General features: G+C 34.6%; 1 protein-coding gene across 2 annotated transcripts; it reads left to right on the top strand.

Annotated features, from left to right (window-relative positions):
* Window positions 1–1,195: 1,195 nt before the first annotated feature.
* On the top strand, window positions 1,196–16,227 carry LOC130849336 (UDP-glucuronosyltransferase 2B31-like). Of its 2 annotated transcripts, none has more exons than XM_057728142.1 (6): window positions 1,196–1,674; window positions 2,542–2,690; window positions 9,605–9,736; window positions 11,688–11,775; window positions 12,643–12,862; window positions 15,316–16,227. In XM_057728142.1, exons 1-6 carry the CDS (start codon window positions 1,206–1,208, stop codon window positions 15,593–15,595), a joined length of 1,338 nt encoding a protein of 445 aa, XP_057584125.1. In that variant the 5' UTR covers window positions 1,196–1,205; the 3' UTR covers window positions 15,596–16,227. The 2 variants fall into 2 exon arrangements, with proteins under 2 accessions (XP_057584125.1, XP_057584124.1); XM_057728141.1 differs by having other exon boundaries at window positions 1,196–1,926.
* Window positions 16,228–18,212: the final 1,985 nt, after the last annotated feature.

Raw genomic sequence — 18,212 nt, 5'->3', positions numbered from 1 at the left:
GGGTCAAGGTTTCAATTTGGGCCCTGGGGGAAGTCACAGGGCAGCAGTAGCATGTTCCCAGTGGTGACCTGTTAAAACCACATGTCAGGACCCATGGGAGGGATGCAGAGCAGCACTGGTGTGGCCCTGGTAATGATGGGTCAGAGTGTTGAATTGGGACCCAGGGTAAGGTGCAAAGTAGCAGGATTATAGCCCCAGTGATGATAGGTTAAAACCATGACTTAGGCCACAGCAATGGTGTGTAGAACAGCAGAAGCTCAGCCTAGGTAATGGCCAGTCAAAGCCACAACTAGGAATACAGGGTGAGGTCCAAAGCAATAGCAGCATGGCCCCAGTTATGTCAAGACAAAGTGCTGACTTAGACCTTGGGGGTAGGGAGCAGAGAAGCAGCTCTAGTCTCATAGATGCTAAGGCACCATGGCAACTCAACCAGGGAAAGCAAGGTACAGAAGTGATGGGGCCCCAAGGGTCAGGTCTCACCACAGTGACTTTTCCAGCCTCAGGAAAGACAGAAGCAGGGATTTGGGGCAGCTCTGTCAAATGGAATCAGTGGTGAGGCTTGTTGGAGTTCTCCTGCTCTTTTTCCCCATGGGCTGAAATCCCTCTGAGGGGATCCCTGCCAGTGCCAAGCTGCTCTGAACTGGGGGATGGGGTGATTTAGGCAAAATCTTTCTCATGCTTTCCTACATGGCCATCCTAATTCTTTACCCTCTTCAGGATTTCTACTGCTTCTTCATTACAATCCTGAGTTTTCCCAAAGTAATTTAAATTGGTTTGTACCTGTCCATTTATTGTTTTTGTTGCTTTTGTAGGGGATACAAGTGTTGGGCCTTCCGAACCCTCCATCGTGCTGATGTCACCTTATCTTTAAATCTGTGTTAAGGAGATTGCAGACAGGACTCACTTGCTATTGTTTTTACGCTAGTCTTATTTCTTACATAATATACTGGATTTTTTGTGCAAGATCATGGAATTTTAGATGGGCGATAGCACTGAAAAACAATATTAAACAACCTATATTATATAGAAGTGTTCTACACTTTGCCCTTTCACTGCTCCCACAGCTGCTGACAATTTGTATAATGTATTTACTTAAGATGTGGGAGTTACAATTTAACTTTCTGATTGACTTATCCTTGGGTAGAAGGGTGAGCAAAACAGCAAAAGGATACAGTTATTTTACAGAAGTATTGCCTGTGAACAAGATGTCTGTGAAATGGCTCTCACTTCTCCTGCTGCTACAGCTGACTTGCTACTTTAGCTCTGGGAGTTGCGGGAAGGTGCTGGTGTGGCCAGTGGAATACAGCCATTGGCTGAATATGAAGACAATTCTGGATGAACTTGCCACAAGAGGTCATGAGGTGACTGTTCTAACATCTTCAGCTTCCATTCTTATTGATTCCAACAAACCATCTGCTATCAAATATGAGACTTTCCCTACATCTTTAACTAAAGATGATTTTGAGAATTTTATCCAATATTTTATTGAGAAAGGGAAAAATATGGCAAAAGATTCACTTTGGACATTTTTTTCAACTCTGAAAAGTTTATTTTGGGAATATTCTGATATTTGTCTGAAGAACTGTAAAGATGTTGTTTCAAACAAGAAACTTATGACAAAGCTACATAAATCAAAGTTTGATGTCGTTCTTGCGGATGCCATTGGACCCTGTGGTGAGCTGTTGGCTGAATTACTTAAAGTACCTTTAGTGTACAGTCTCCGCTTCTCTCCTGGCTATTCAGTTGAAAAGCTTAGTGGAAGACTTACACTCCCACCATCCTATGTACCTGTTATACTTTCAGAATTAAGTGATCACATGACATTCATGGAGAGGGTTAAAAATATGATATATGTACTTTATTTTGACTTTTGGTTCCAAACATTTAATGAGAAGAAGTGGAATCAGTTTTACAGCAAAGTACTAGGTAAGTCATGTTTTTAGTTTGTAGCATGAAGTCCTAATTTTCCTAGTGCCTTGAGTTTGTATAAATGTAAAGTCAAAGAAATTTGTTTGCTATAAGTGAAATGATGAAATGAAAATATAAAATGTTCCATCAATCACATAAATATTATGGAAACATTAAATTATAGGATAAGATATAATCCTGTGGTCCATTACTAGTTCAGGACACTCCAGGAGGTCATAAACCACAAAATGAAATACTTAGAACTTCTCTAAGTGTTTGTATATCCATCTGACTAAACTTCTTTTTTTAACTTAAAAAAAGTCTCTAGAAGCCTCATAAAATGTCTTCATAAATGAAGACATGTAGATTGAAGAGTGACACACATATTTGTAGCACAAGTATCTAGGTAACATTTTGAAATTGTTTCTACTTGTTTAGCTCAGTTTCCAGATTATACTATATTTTATATTATACAGATACATATACATTTATCAAAGAACGGAAACATCCCAACATCTTTGGCTACCTCATTCCAAGCTTCTTCCCAAAATGTACCTTATAGACACACATGGCAATATTCTCATTTGATCCAACATTTGTTGTTGTTGTTGTTGTTGTTGTTTTCATGTACAGGAAGACCCACTACATTATCAGAGACAATGGGGAAAGCTGAAAAGTGGCTCATTCGAACCTATTGGGATTTTGAATTTCCTTACCCACTGCTACCAAATTTTGAATTTGTTGGAGGCCTCCACTGCAAACCTGCCAAACCCCTGCCTAAGGTCACCTACTCTTCTTTGTTGTGCTTTGTTGACTTTGCATTTTAATAGGAATAATCCTGTGTTCCTTATTTAGAATGTTTAATTACAGTGAGAGAGATGTAAGAAGTTGGATAAAGTGACCTTCCAATTAGAAACTCATATATTTCTATACCAACAAAAGTATCTGAATTTCATTATCATTACAAAATAAAAATGGGAAAACTGGGAGACTAAGAACGTCAGTTAAATTATTTCATTATTCAACACATAAGAAAGCATCAGACATTCATTTAAAAATAATTATAAAATGACTAGCATATTCCAGAAGGAAATGATAATATACAGAGAAATGGTGTAGACACAGTTTCTGCCACTTGACACTCTACCTGGAAAGAGAATACAAGCAAGTAATAAAAAGTGTGTGTTAATTTTCATAATAAGGAGAAACCACAATGCCAAGGAAACATCCAGCAGGAATCATAGAAAGTATCTCTGAGTTATTAGTAATTAAGGTGAGATCTGAAAGATGTTCAGGAATAACAGAAGGGATAGGGCAGGGGTGGAGGAAGATACAAAAGAAAAGGAGATAGGGTAGTAATGACAGATCCCAAGAAGTCCAAATTTGGTCTAAACAGGAAAGGCTGAGTAAAGAAGCAGATAACACTGGAGAGGTGAGTGGAATACAAATAATTATGAGAGTTTGAAGCATCTAGTAAAGGCATAGGGAGAAAATTAAAAGAGTTAAGGGAGAGATTTGATCACATTAAAAAAAAAAACACAGGATGTAGTCACTGAGTTAGATTGTAAAGGGGCAAGAGAGAAAAGGGAAACCATTTAGCAGGTTATTGCAAGATACGGACAACAATGGAAAGCTAGACTAGAGTGTTCGTAGAAATATGACCACACTCACTCGTAATATTAGTACCAAACTCATATTGTTCTTGTGAGGAAAAAAATTGTTAGTACATATGAAGCATCCAAAATGTCTCTGGCACATAGTGATCCAGAAGAAATGTTAACTACTGCCATTATTGTTATTTTGTTACTATTACATACTATCAATATCCAGCATGTGCCAGTCACCTGTATTTAATTCCTAACTGAATCAAAACTGGTTTTCCAACCCATCAAGACTACCTTCTCTAGCAAAGTCCTAAAAAGTAGATATCCCATGGAGTGATTTAAAAGTAAATTCTAAAAGTTTTTTAATTAGAAAAAAATTGTTATTAAAGTAATTTAATAAATTTAATAAAATTAATTTAAATAAAATATAATTTAATACATTTTTAAGGCTTTAGCAATCAAATGAGCAAGATGAAAAGCTAAAATTATTTTCTGAGAATTGAGGCTCTTCACCAGTGCTCTAGCTATAAAGAAGACCATTCCTCAGCAACACTAATGCAGGCCCTAACAATTGGATTTGCTGCCAAATCCAACATTTCCTTGCTTTCACATCAGCATTTAAACCATTTCTCATTTGAAATCCCAGGGTTTTACATCTTACAGCATGAAAGAGAGAACTTACTCTGTTAGAACAGGTGTTTTCTGCCTACACCAACCCTATACAAAAACTTCAGTAAAGAAAGCTCCCTTAAGGAACATAGGTCTTGATACCATAGCTGCCTGACAGAATGAACACAGAGAAAATGTACACTGCATATATAAGAATCATAAATTCCGCACATATACTAAAGACAAAATAATTTGTGCCATTTGAATCTGAAAACTGCCCATAGTTTAAAATTATAAAGATCTCTTCAGTTTACAAGATGCTATTCCTTAGGAAGGAAAGAATATAATGTTTTATATTGATATGATCTGTTTTAATTTTATGTAAGACATAAATAGGGAGCAAACAGTCTTTCACAGATTATTTTATGATCTCTTAGGAGACTCTTTTGTCCACTCTTTATTGGTGGAAAACTAAAACTGATATCTATTTCAAGAGTAAAACTCAGTATCTCTTTGGATTGCAAATTGTTTTTGAGTTATCTATGGTAATTTTCACAGTGTCCAAAGACTGAAATAAGATTAGTGAAAGCTCTGGTCTATCTAACCCTATATTTTGAGACATTTCACCATTCTTATTTCAGGAACATGAGAGTATCAGTGGGGGTGGGGGAGTTAGGAGGAGAGGAAGAAAGACAAAGAAAACATGAATAATATAATCATAATAGTATAATAGTATAATCATAATAATTAGTAATTGTAGTTGTTGTTACTAAGTTGCAAAAGAAGATTTGAATCCAAGTCGATGATTGTGAAGATTTCATTATATAAGGAAACTATTTCTTCACACTATTTACTTTTGCATTAATTATTAGGTTCTCAGAAAATTTCAATACCTCTTAAAGAATCGACTTTTGACAAAATGTGTCAATATTTTGGATATCAATCCCTCACTCAATATGTGATTTGCAAGACTTGTCTCCCATTCTGTAGGTTGTGTTTTCATTTTGTTGATTGTTTCTTTGCTGTGAAGAAGCTTTCACATTTGTTGTAGTCCTATTTTTGATTTTTTCTTTTGTTGTGATTTTGGAGTCATAGCCAAAAAAATCATTTTCAAGACCAACTTCAAGAAGTTTTCTTCCTACATTTTTTAAGGAGTGTTGTATTATCTGGTCTTATGTTTAAGTCTTTGATCCATTTTGAGTTAATTTTTGTGAATGGTGTAAGGTAGGGGTCTCATTTCACTTTTTTTGCATGTGTTTATCTAGTTTTCTCAGCAGAGAAATAATAGACTAACATTTCCCCACTGGGTATTCTAGCCTTCATTGTCGAATATTAGTTGACTATAAATGCAGGCTTTTAATTCTGGATCCTGCATTCTCTTCCACTGTTCTATTTGTCTATTTTTAGGCCAATACCATATTGTTTTTAATACTATAATTTTAGGGGTAATTTGAAATTGTGAGGTATGATGTCTTGGCTTTGGGTACTGTGGATATTTTACTAATATTAATTCTTGTGATCCATGAACACAGGATGTTTTTCCATTTATTTGTATTTTATTCTATTTCTTTCAACAAAGTCTTGTATTTATAACTGCAGATTTTTCACTTCATTGGTTAAATTCATTTCTAGTTATTTTCTTGTTTTTGATGCTATCATAGTGGAATAATTTTTTCAGATGTTTCATTATTATATAGAGAAATGCAACTAATTTCTGTATGTTGATTTTATATACTGCAACTTTACTGAATTTGTTGATTAGTTCAGGTTTTGGGGATTATCTGTACAAAAAATCATGTCATCCACAAAAAAAAAATGACAGTTTTACTTCTTCCTTTCTGATTTGGGTGTCTTTTATTTCTTTATCTTGCCTAGTTGCTCTAGCTAGAACTTCTAGTACTATGTTGACAGTGTGAGAGTGGACATCCTTGTCTTCCTCCTGATCTTAGAGAAAAAACATTCAAATTTTCATTGTTGAGCATGTTAGCTTTGGGTTTGTCATATATTGTCTTTATTATGTTGAGGTATGTTCCTCCTGCACCCATTATGTGACAGTTTTTATCAGAAAAGGATGTTATCTTGGCAAATGTTATTCTGAATATATTGGGATAATCAAGTTATTTTATCTTTTATTCTATTAATGCAATGTATTACATTTATTGATTTGGGTTATGTTGAACCATTCTTGCATCCCAAGGATAAATTCCACTTGGTCATAGGATACAGTTCTTTTAATGTTTTGTTGAATTTGGCTTCCTGATATTTGGATGAGAATTTTTGCATCTATATTCATCCTGGATATTGGCTTATAGCTTTCTTTACTTGTAGTGTCCTTAACTATTTGGTATCAAGGTAATACTGGCCTTGTATAATGAGTTTTAAAGTGTTCCCTCTCTCCTCTTCAATTTTTTTGGAAAAGTTTTTGAAGTACTGGCATTAAATATTATTTTAATATTTTATAGAATTTATCAGTGAAGACTTCTGATCCTGGGGTTTTCTGTGTTGGGAGATTTTTGATTACCGATTCAGTATCTTTATTCATTATGACTGTTCAGGTTTCCTAATTCTTCCTGATTATCTCTTGTAATTTGTTGGCATATAATTCTACACAGTAGTTTCTTATGACCTTATGTATTTCTGTAGTATCAGTTGAATACTATATCAACTGTATCAGTATCAGTATTGTCTCCTCTTCCATTTCCAATTTTATTTACATGAGTCGTCTTCTTTCCTTGTTAGTCTAGCTAAAGCTTGTCATTTTTACTTATCTTTTCCAAAAGAAAAAGACAAATACTGTATGATATCCTTTCTATGTATAATCTAAAAAATTCAAACTTGTAAAAATAAAGAGTAATATGGTGGTTACCAGGGGCTGAGGGCTGGGAGAATAAGAGAGATGTTTTTTAAGGGTACAAACTTGCATCTCATAGTAAATAAGTCCTAGAGATCTAAGGTACAGAACAGTGAATATAGACAACAATATTGTACTATAATCATCAAGTGCAGTATGAGTCTAGATCTTAATTATTCCAACCACAAAAAAAAAGAAGTGATAATTATGTGACATGATGGAGGTGCAAACTATCATTAAAATGGCAATCAATCCTATTACAATATATAAATGTATCAAATCGATACATTATATGCCTTAAATTACATAATGTTTTATGTCAGATATTTCATCCTTTTAAAAAAGTATATGAATTTTAAACTAAGGACATCCCTAGATGCAGAGTATACCTTATTTCATTTTTATAAATTTTCATATTTTGCATACTCTTTTCATGAGCTCATATTATTTTCATAAAGATGTCAGAGAATGAGAATAATCAATCCACATCAGTGATTACTTTTTAAAGAAAGGATATATTACAATAATACGATAGGGATGCATCTTCCACAGCAGAGATGAAGCAGCTTTGGATAACAAGCCAATGAGACAAAACACTGAGGACAGGTAACTTTAAATGCTGCTACAGGTCACTGGAAATACACATAATACCTGGATGCACCATGTGACTCAAGAAAGTTCAGTGACATTAGAGTTGAGACTGATATCATGAGGCAGAAATTATACTTTTGAAGGATGCTCTATACGATGTAGTCTACAAGGTTAAAGTCTGAAAACACCAACTCATCTTTTCTTTTTTCTGTTAAAAATAGTTTTCAAAAAAAATTTTTTATGACAATAAGTATAATCAGAAAATATACATTTTTATGATGGAAGGGTTGGGTCACTATTTTCCAGAGAGAAAAGAACACTGAATGTAAGACAGAAAAAAGAAATTTAAAAGATAAGTACATAATTTTGACTAGATATCCAGGAAAATTTTGCCTCTCTACATGTTTTTCAATAGACTACATTAAGCAATGTGGAATTTTTCTAATGCAAAAAATAGTAAATTTTTTATATTGTAAATTGTGAAGGACTACAGGACAAAATCATTCTGAAAAAGTTCCAAGCATATATTTTTTTTGTAGGAGAGTACATTGAGCAACGTGGACTTATTCTAGTATAGGAAGTAACAAAATTATTTTTAACTGGCAAGGATCTGGGATCACTGGACAGGATAATTTTGAAACAATTCCAGGCAAATCCAGCTTCATCAGGAAATTTATTTAGTTTGAAGTGAACTACATGTAGCACATCCTGCTGTGACATCAATCATACAACACTGATTTCAGAGTAAAAGGTGTAAACAAACTTAGCAATATGGTCACTCAAGTATGTAAATACACAGGTGTATCTCTGGGTTATAAATAGGACTCATAGGACTGTTTCATAGAACATCCAAACAACAATACCAGACTCCTCAATGTCAGTGATTAGTAATTTAGAGAGAGAGTTTGGGAAATATTGACAAAGTTTAAGGTAAGGTATCAGGATTATTGAGCCGAAAGAATGATAAAGTCATTCAAATCGTAACTTTTTCTTATTGCTAATAGGCAGGGAAATGAAATACTAGTGACTAAACTATAATAAAATAATTCTCCAGAAAATCTGCCTAGAATAAATAAATGATTTAGTAGAACTATAATAATAAAAAAATTAAAGGTAAGGAAAATCATTCCAAGAATCTATGCTAGTAATCAATAGCATTATTGATGAAGAATCTGATATAACATTGTTTCACTGTATCTCCTTCTTACTACTGTGTATCTTTTTTCTTGCTTTTACACACATACACATTTGCACAAATACACATAATAGAAGAAAATGACCTCATATCACACATCTCCTTCCCAAGGGCCTCAGGGAGGAGGTCTGTTATACAGGAACCATTGCTGAAAACACTATGGAGTTTCCTCAAAAAAATAAAAAATAGAATTACCATATGATCCAGCAATTCCTCTTCTGGGCATATATACAAAAGAATTGAAATTAGGATGCCAATGAGATAGTTGCACACCGTGTTCATGAAAGCCCTATTCACAAGAGCCAAGAGGTCAAAACAACCCAAGTGTTCATCAATAGATAAAGCAATAAAGTGTGGTATCTACAAACTGAAATATTACTCAGCCTTCGAAAGGAAATATGACACACGACACAACACGGATGAACCTTATGCTAAGCGAAATATGCCAGTCACAAAGACACAAATACTGTACAATTCAACTTCTATGAGATATCTAGACTAATCAAATTTGTAGAACTGTAGAGTAGAATGAAGGCTGCTAGGGGCTGGAGAAAGATGAAACGGAGTTTCCTAATGAACACAGCCTTACAGTTTGGGCCTGAAGAACAAGCTCTGGAGGTTGGTTGCAAGTGTGAATACCCTTAACACTACTAAACTATACACTTAGAAATGATAAAGATGATGAATGTTGTCTTATGTGTATTTTACCACATTTTTGTAAGAAGTCACTACTCTAGTAATTCCTGACTATACCAGATTTTCTGTCTTTAGCAGTTCGTAGCCATCATTTCAGTCACGTTTGCTGTGTTGTTGCTCTTTTGTGATGGAACAACTGCTTTTTCACAGGAAATGGAAGAGTTTGTGCAGAGCTCTGGAGAAAATGGTATTGTGGTGTTTACTTTGGGGTCAATGGTCAGTAACATGACAGAAGAAAGAGCCAATGTGATTGCATCAGCCCTTGCCCAGATTCCACAAAAGGTATATATAGTAACTTAAAGGTGGACAACTATTTAATGTCTGTTAAACTCTACAAAAGATCTTATTACAGACAATTTCTGCAAGAAAGGTAAACTATTATGATAGCTCCAACGTATCTCAGATATTTATAAAAGCCAAAATACACATGGCAGGTGCTCAAGTAGTAGAGAGTGCTTTGATTGACAATAACTTTGGATTAACATTGTAATCAAAAAGAGATATATTTAAGAAATACAGTGTGAGTTTTGGTATTATAATAGTATCATAGGCAACAAAAGAAATCACCAGATTCTACTGTGTAATTTGCTCCTTTACCTAGAAGGACTCCTGAGGACATGATACACATACAAGTATTCTCAGGAGTTAAATTTTAACAGTAGGTGTAATAGTACCATAATGTTAAGCATTATTGATAAAAGTCTGAAATATGCCATGCAATTTTTACTTGCCAGGTAATTCCAACCCCTTCTACTTCCCCTAAATTTTGGAACAGCCCTATTCAGTGTGATTTTCAGGGTGCTATTCAGAGAAAGGATGGCCAGGGCTCCCCAACCTGCCTCTGGATACCCATCCAGCCACGGTGACTTAGAAAAAGAGAAACATCAACCTCCCTGGTTGACTGGACCCTGCCAAAGTCTGAAGCAGGAAGATAAAAGAGAAAGGGTGAAGATGGGGTCCTGCTCTTAAGGTGAACCCTGTGCACTGTAAAGTCTGGCCCTTAATGGACTCTGCTTCGAACCTATCACATTACTCCTCCTGATGGAGGAAGGAGAGGGACTATAGGAGGGAGTCAAGCCTGAGGAAGACTGGAATGGAAAAGACTCAGCTGCCTGCTTCTCCGTAAGATAGAGTAACAACTTTTATTTTCTAATACATAAAATACACCAGGAATCTTTGGATATTTGTGAACTACTTTTTAGTTTACTATCTGATATCGTAGTATTCTCCTAAACACCTATGCTAATTATTTTTGCTGGGAATCTACTTTGTATTCACATAGCAAGTAGCAAATAAACAACTGTAAATCATAATCTAGTTATGAGAATTGCATGGGAATTCCAAAATTGGTACCTTATCTTGGTACTGAGCATAGAAACCACCATTAGCCAATGCTATCAATGCTTTGTGCTTCATTGTTGAAGTGTTCAGGGTCAACTGAATAAATTTTAGCACCACAATTTTGGAACTTTTCCAAAGCCTTATTGTTTGTTACAAATTAATGACGGGCTTTTCTTCTCTAAAGTTAAACAGTTTCCAAACCTAGAAAAGTGGTAATACACTGGATTCATGTCAAAAATTGCTAATCGTCACTTTTCTTGGAAGCAGTGCGTTACAAATGGTAATCTAAAAGAACTAATACTTCCTAAACAGCATTAATTAACTTGTTCCTAATAAATTATAAATAAGCAGAAATATTAATTCTCTTAAGTGGCTGATTGCATGCTGTTCCCTTTGTGTAAAAAAAAGATGGAAAACTCTAATAAGATAACAAGATATATTAGCAAGTGTATATAAATAAACTCCCTACTATGAGTCAAAAAGAAATAAGCAAATGGCTATTAAACTTTAAAATGAGAGTTAGTGTATAAAATAAAGCAAAATAAATGTATAGGTTATTAATAATTTGCCACTGTTTTTGGGAATAGAATAGATACCATGTAACAATTCCTTAAACATTTAAATTTGTCATTCAAAATCTTATTTCTCTATGGCATCATGTGTGAGATGTCATTATTGCATACCATACCTAATAACATAAGTTCATAAAATGTGGGTATTCCTACTGATATCAGCACATTAGTAGTTATCATTACTTAAGATCTCTTGTCCTTGTTTTCTTAGCTGTAACATGGAAGACATTTAACTAGATGTCTTTTAATCTCTTTAGAAATCTATTGCTATAACTTTGAAGTTCAATGAATGGAATAAGGTATTTCCTTTACCCTAACAGGTTCTATGGAGATATGATGGCAAGAAACCAGATACCTTAGGACCCAATACTCGGCTGTATGAGTGGATCCCCCAGAACGACCTTCTTGGTGAGACTTGGCAGAACAAATACTGAAAACATGAGTAACAGCTGAGTAGAGTGATAGTACTTCAACAGGAAACAAATTTACCGAGTTTTTATTATTGAAACACTCAAAAAGAAAACTTTACTCCTTTATTTTTACTTCAAGCCCTAGATGAAAATAGGAGAAAATATAACAATTGTCATTTTATTATACACAGTTCACGTTTCTTATGGTCAGAATCAAAATATCTTTGTTTTGGCTGTAATCACTTCTCACCTGGACTTGTAAACAACTTCGTGGATTGTTCTTCTGTCTCTGAATTCTCTCCTTACACCTATCTTTTTCCCTCTGGTTATTTTAAATGCCACTGAAAAATACCAGCTCCTCTTTTATTACCAGTGACTCTCCATTTTCTGTAGGAGAAAATCCACATTTTCTCGAGGCAATTACACCTTTTATGATAAATGTAGCTCTTCCTTCCTCTGTGCCACTACAATTACCCTTCCTGTCACCTTAATACCCTTTTCATCAGACTAAATGACTTCACTATTTCTTTAAAAGAATATATTTCTGACATGTCCTCCCTCCTTTTTATGCATATGTGGTTTCTTTTACCCAGATTATTCTTTCAAGCTGTTCACCTACCAATCTTGAATTCATTTGTGAAGTTCAAGTGACAAAGTACTTCTTTCATGAAGTTTTCACTTACCTCTTCAGCAGGCTTAGTGAATCCTTGCTCGGAGTTCGGAAAGCAACTTAAATTCAGTTTCCTGTGTATAATCATCTATTATCTAAAGGACATTGCTTCTTTCAGTGCTTTCTAATGCCCATTTCTCATTTTATTTCTAAGATTTATAATTAATAATTTTACTGAAATTCACTCAATCCTAGGTCATCCAAAAACCAAAGCTTTTATAACTCATGGTGGAACCAATGGCATTTATGAGGCCATCTACCACGGGATCCCTATGGTGGGCATTCCTTTGTTTGCTGATCAACCTGATAACATTGCTCATGTAAAGGCCAAGGGAGCAGCTGTCAGATTGGACTTCCAAACATTGTCAACAACAGATTTGCTCAGTGCATTAAAGCAAGTCATTAATAATCCTTCGTGAGTATAATTTTTTTTACTATATACTATTTCTAGAGAAATTCTCATAGGAAAACAGGGGAGGCAGCAGGAGTCTTCATGTAAAAACAATGAGGAGTAAGATTTGCTCAATGCTTTGTAAACAGTTATTAGTAACCTACTGTTACTAACGACACTAGTGTGTCACATTAAGTTTTTTCTGTGGTTGTAGGGGATAGGTTTGTCAGAGTTTTAAAGATAGTGGAGAAATTTTGAAAGAGCGAATCATTAGGGACTTCCCTGGTGGTGCAGTGGTTAAGAATTTGCCTGCCGATACAGGGGACATGGTTTCAATACCTGGTCCAGGAAGATCTTATTTGCCGCGGAGCAACTAAGCCCGTGCACCACAACTACTGAGCCAGGGTGCCGCAACTACTGAAGACTGCGTGCCTAGAGCCCTGGATCCTCAACGAGAGAAGACACCGCAATGAGAAGCCTACACACCACAATGAAAAGTAGTCCCCGATCCACTACAACTAGAGAAAGCCCGCGGCCAGCAACGAAGACCCAAAGCAGCCTAAACACTAAATAATATTTTTTTTTTTAAAAAAAGGAGCTAATCATTAGAATGAGAAGAATCACTCAGTGGTAACAAGGACTAAGAGGAAGCACTGACAACAAAGTTAAAGCAGGGAACCATGAATGTTATAGGAATACTCGACACACGATTTTCTTTCAGCATGTGAACTCAAAGGTCTCAAACTCTTCTAAGATGGTTTATTTTCAGTAAATCACCATGACATAATCCATCTCAAATTCCCAATAACACTTCTCAAATTTTCCGTGCTAATATTTTTTTCTCATCAATGAGAAAAGGTAAAAATCTAGAATTTTCTAATTTACTCAGTTACAACTATGTAGATACTACTTATAAATGTAGATACATTCTTAGTTCTTTAGGTTGTGCTTATTTTTGTCTTATTTGGAAGAATTGTAAAATCAAAAATTAATTGACTTTGAAGAGACATGTTGCAATATTCCTATATAAAAAACAATTTTTCTGAAACCAGAAACATTTGCTTTCCAAATTTTTTTGTGATTTAATTTCAGTAATACTATTACTATTAATATCACAAATATGGTGTATATATTATCCCCCTTTTGTTTCATAATGACTTTGGAAAGAAAACGTTTTGAGAATATATTGGTAATAATAGCACAGTGGACATTTGTGCTTTAAAAGTGGTGTTATTTAATTTTAATTTTAGCACAAATATTACACTCAATGAAAACCGTAAGAAGGTTTTCTTACTTTTTTAAAGAAATATATATTTCAGTTGGCAGTTTTATGTAAAAGTATATCTCTCTAGTATCCTTGTATTTTTTTTAATTTTTAATAATGTAAAGCTGGTGTCAAAAATGATAATTTATTAGCTAATATATATTGAATGTTTATGATATGCTACACACTGTAATAAGTCCTTTGCACATATGAAGTAACTTCTTCATTATAGGTTTTCCCTATTGTATTACAAAAATGTTTCCGGATTACTGCCCACCTCTCAAAAACCCAGTGCTCCCACTGTGTTTTTTACAGAACAGGGAGAGAAGTTACCTCCATTGTTATCGCTCCAGTGCCATGTTATAGCACTTTGTGATTCACAGTCCGTGAGCCATATTTTTTTATTCCTCCTTCTTCCTCGTCTGTTAGTGCATAATCATGTCAACAGTAAAAACAAATATAACTCCAAAGCCTGAAGGTGAAATGTTGAGCACACTCCATATTCTAAAATAACTAACAGGAAAGCAACAATATTAGGAAACATGTACTGAGAGTCTGCTGTATACTAGGAATACATCCAGGAATCAAAATATTATTCCTCTAAATAATCAGATAAGATACTATTCCTATGCATTCTATTTAACAATGTAAAACAGGAAAAGAAAAGAAAAAAGCAGGCAGCAAGATAAGCGCCAGAGTCAGGATTCAAACCAAGCCGAACCAAGTTCCACACTTTAACTACTTCACTAAAATGAGGTCAAAACCAATTCCTGACCAGCGCTGCCTGGACATGTCTCTGAGCCTCATCATGGATTTACTTCCTATCTCTGGAATATGATTGTATTTTAAAACTTCTCCTCCAGGTGTATTAAGAGTTCCTTACTGGATAACTCAAGCTTTGAATGCTCAAATCATGTGTTTTTTCTTTTCTTTTCTTTTCTTTTTTCTTTGCCTTCACGATTTAACGTATTCTATTCTTTAGACTACAAATGCTTCTCCTCTCCCATCTTCCCTCTTTTCTTCATAGCTTGAAATCTATACATTTGACAAATTCTAGCCCATAAGCTGAGGTCTCTATAATCATCTCTGAGGAAAATAATCAATTTTTCTTCCACTCTATGTGCTACTCATTCCTTCTATCTGCATGGAAATTTCACATATTTATCTTTTCTAGCTCATTCTATAAATTGATGTCTCTTTGGTTTTCCTTCAGATACAAAGAGAAGGCAGTGTGGTTATCAACCATTCAACATGATCAGCCTATGAAGCCCCTGGACCGAGCAGTCTTCTGGATCGAGTTTGTCATGCGCCACAAAGGAGCCAAGCACCTGCGGCCAGCCGTCCACGACCTCACCTGGTTCCAGTACCACTCTCTGGATGTGATTGGGTTCCTGCTAGCATGTGTGGCAACTGCTGTGTTTGTCCTCACAAAATGTTGTCTGTTTTGTTGCCAGAAGTTTGCTAAAATAGGAAAGAAGGGGAAAAGGGAGTAGCTGTATCTAGGTTCTGAAGCAGGAAGGCCCCATAGATGGAATTCTTCCAGTTTATTCCAGTAGGAAGGAGTTATGAAAAGGCTCCCATCCTCCTGTGACTAAACGACTTTTCACACTTTAGCACCTCCCATCAAAATATGTTTTCAAGGAATTTTTTAACTGTTTAAGGGTTAGATATATGTCATGCCAAGAGGAAAACTGGTGAAAAATTAAATAAAAATAAAACTGTATGGGTATATATTGAAATTTATTATTTTAACTCAACAGTTATACTAAAATAAATTACTGAATATAACAGTGTTTCACATATTGACACAAGAACAATAAAAGTCTATTCATAGGGCTTCCCTGATGGCGTAGTGGTTAAGAATCCACCTGCCAATGAAGGGGACATGGGTTCCATCCCTGGTCCGGGAAGATCCCACATGCCGCGGAGCAATTAAGCCTGTGTGCCACAACTACTGAGCCTGTGCTCTAGAGCCCACGTGCCACAACTACTGAAGCCCGCAAGCCTAGAGCCCATGCTCCGCAAGAGAAACCACAGCAATGAGAAGTCAGTGCACCACAACTGAAGAGTGGCCCCCGCTCTCCGCAACTAGAGAAAGCCGGCACACAGCAATGAAGACCCAACACAGCTAATAAATAAAATAAATAAAAATAAAAATAAATTTATATAAAAAAGTCTATTCATAGTATCTATATTATTTTGCAGATATTCAGGGTGTTTTAACTTCATTTTGATGCAGAATTTTGCAGTTTTATCTTGCTATACAAAATGTTCAATAATTGGAATTGTGTTAAAAGATTCACCCTTCCTTCTCATTTGTGAGACCACTAACACTTGTTGGTCTTTACTGTGCATCCTGCCTCAGCATCACTTCTTACCTAAAACCATGGCAAGTCATTTGTCTTCATCCAGTTTAACTCATTTCCTCAAATGTACCTGAATATATTTATATATCTTATCTCTATCTATATATACTTCTTTGAAAGCAAGATACAGCATTACTTAGCTACTAGCAGATACAGCATGAAACTCAACGTGTTTGTTGAAAACAGATTGCAATAATGACTATTATTCTATATAATCACATTTTCAATCAGCATTTCTCATTGTTTTCTCTTTCCTCAGAGCTTGTTGTGTTGTCCCTCCCCTAAAACTTATATATAAACACTCATTCCTTTCTCATGACAAAAAATAATAAAAACATTATGTTCTTTAAACCTAGGCTCACTTTGACTGACATAATCAGTAGCAGTGAGCAGAACACAAAAATTACACAAACACTATGGAAAATTGGTAAATCAAATGAAAGCAATCTGAAGTCCTTTTTGAAAACAGCACATTAGGAAAGCACTTTATAACTGAAATGGTCTAGGTGAGGAAAAGCGTACCTGTCTTATTGGTCAAGAGGACTAGTATCTATATCATATAACAAATATTCATCAGCCTAAGGTATAATTCATTTTAAAAATAAATTGATGCTTGGGTAATTATAGAGAAAATTTACCATAGGATTTTCCATACTACCTCTCTACATAATTGACACATGTTTAAAGAAAAATAGAACTAATATGGTGCCATAGTAGATGATATTGTTAAGTCACGCATAGAGCCCTAAATAATTTTCTGCAAACCTATCCTGCAGTGCTTGTAATGGGAAAAGGATTGGTCATTATTGTACAGTGAGAACTACTTCAAATCTCCAACAAAAAGTCAATCAGCCCAATATGAAAATAGATGAAGTTGAACAAGAAATTCACAAATGTGAAATGGCCAATGACATGTAAAAACAGACAAAGATCACTGGTGCTTTGGGAAATGGAAATTAAGTCAATAAATTATTTTCCAACAAATAATTTGCATAACAAATAATCTGGTAGGACTATTTTTCTGTATGTATAATGTGGAAATACTTTTTTAAAATAAAATTTAAACATACTGTTTGACACTGCAACTCTACATCTAGTTATCTGTCATGCAGAAAGACTTGCACATGTTCATAATTATATTTGAAATATTCCCATTAGCATTTAAATGGCTATCAGTTTGTGAACATACTTACCTACAACATACACATGGGTTATATAGCCATGAGAGAAAACAGATAGATAGATGGGCAATATTGCTAAATACTGTCCATGTCACATTACTAAATAAAGAACAAGTTGCAGTAATTACAAAAAATAAGCATGACACTATTCTTTGGACAGAAAATTAAATATACATAAATATATGTAAATTTGTCTACCCCAGAGGAAATGATCTTAAAGAATACACTGAATTTCCAATGAAGAGAATTTAAATTTTTATCCTATATACTCTTCATTAATTGACCTTCCACAATAATGTTTTCATTTATTAATTATGTGGTTTTAAATAGTGAAATAAACATATTGATTCAAAATATTAAGTCTTAAATTTTCATATCATGTTCAATGTATTAGTTTCATTCAGAACACATGAATTGACAGGAAATCTGGTGTATATCAAACTAGGACCTTTTTTCTAGGACATCTACTTCATGTTTTTAATATAATAAATAAATATGTTTTTATAATTTCAATATTTTTAAAAATCAACTCATAAGAATTTAATGACTTTACTGTGGTTTTA

This window comes from Hippopotamus amphibius, chromosome 3 (assembly GCF_030028045.1).
Source record: "Hippopotamus amphibius kiboko isolate mHipAmp2 chromosome 3, mHipAmp2.hap2, whole genome shotgun sequence".
Lineage (NCBI taxonomy): Eukaryota > Metazoa > Chordata > Mammalia > Artiodactyla > Hippopotamidae > Hippopotamus > Hippopotamus amphibius.
Note: the sequence above shows the minus strand (reverse complement) of the source record. Positions and strands in the feature narration are given on the sequence as shown.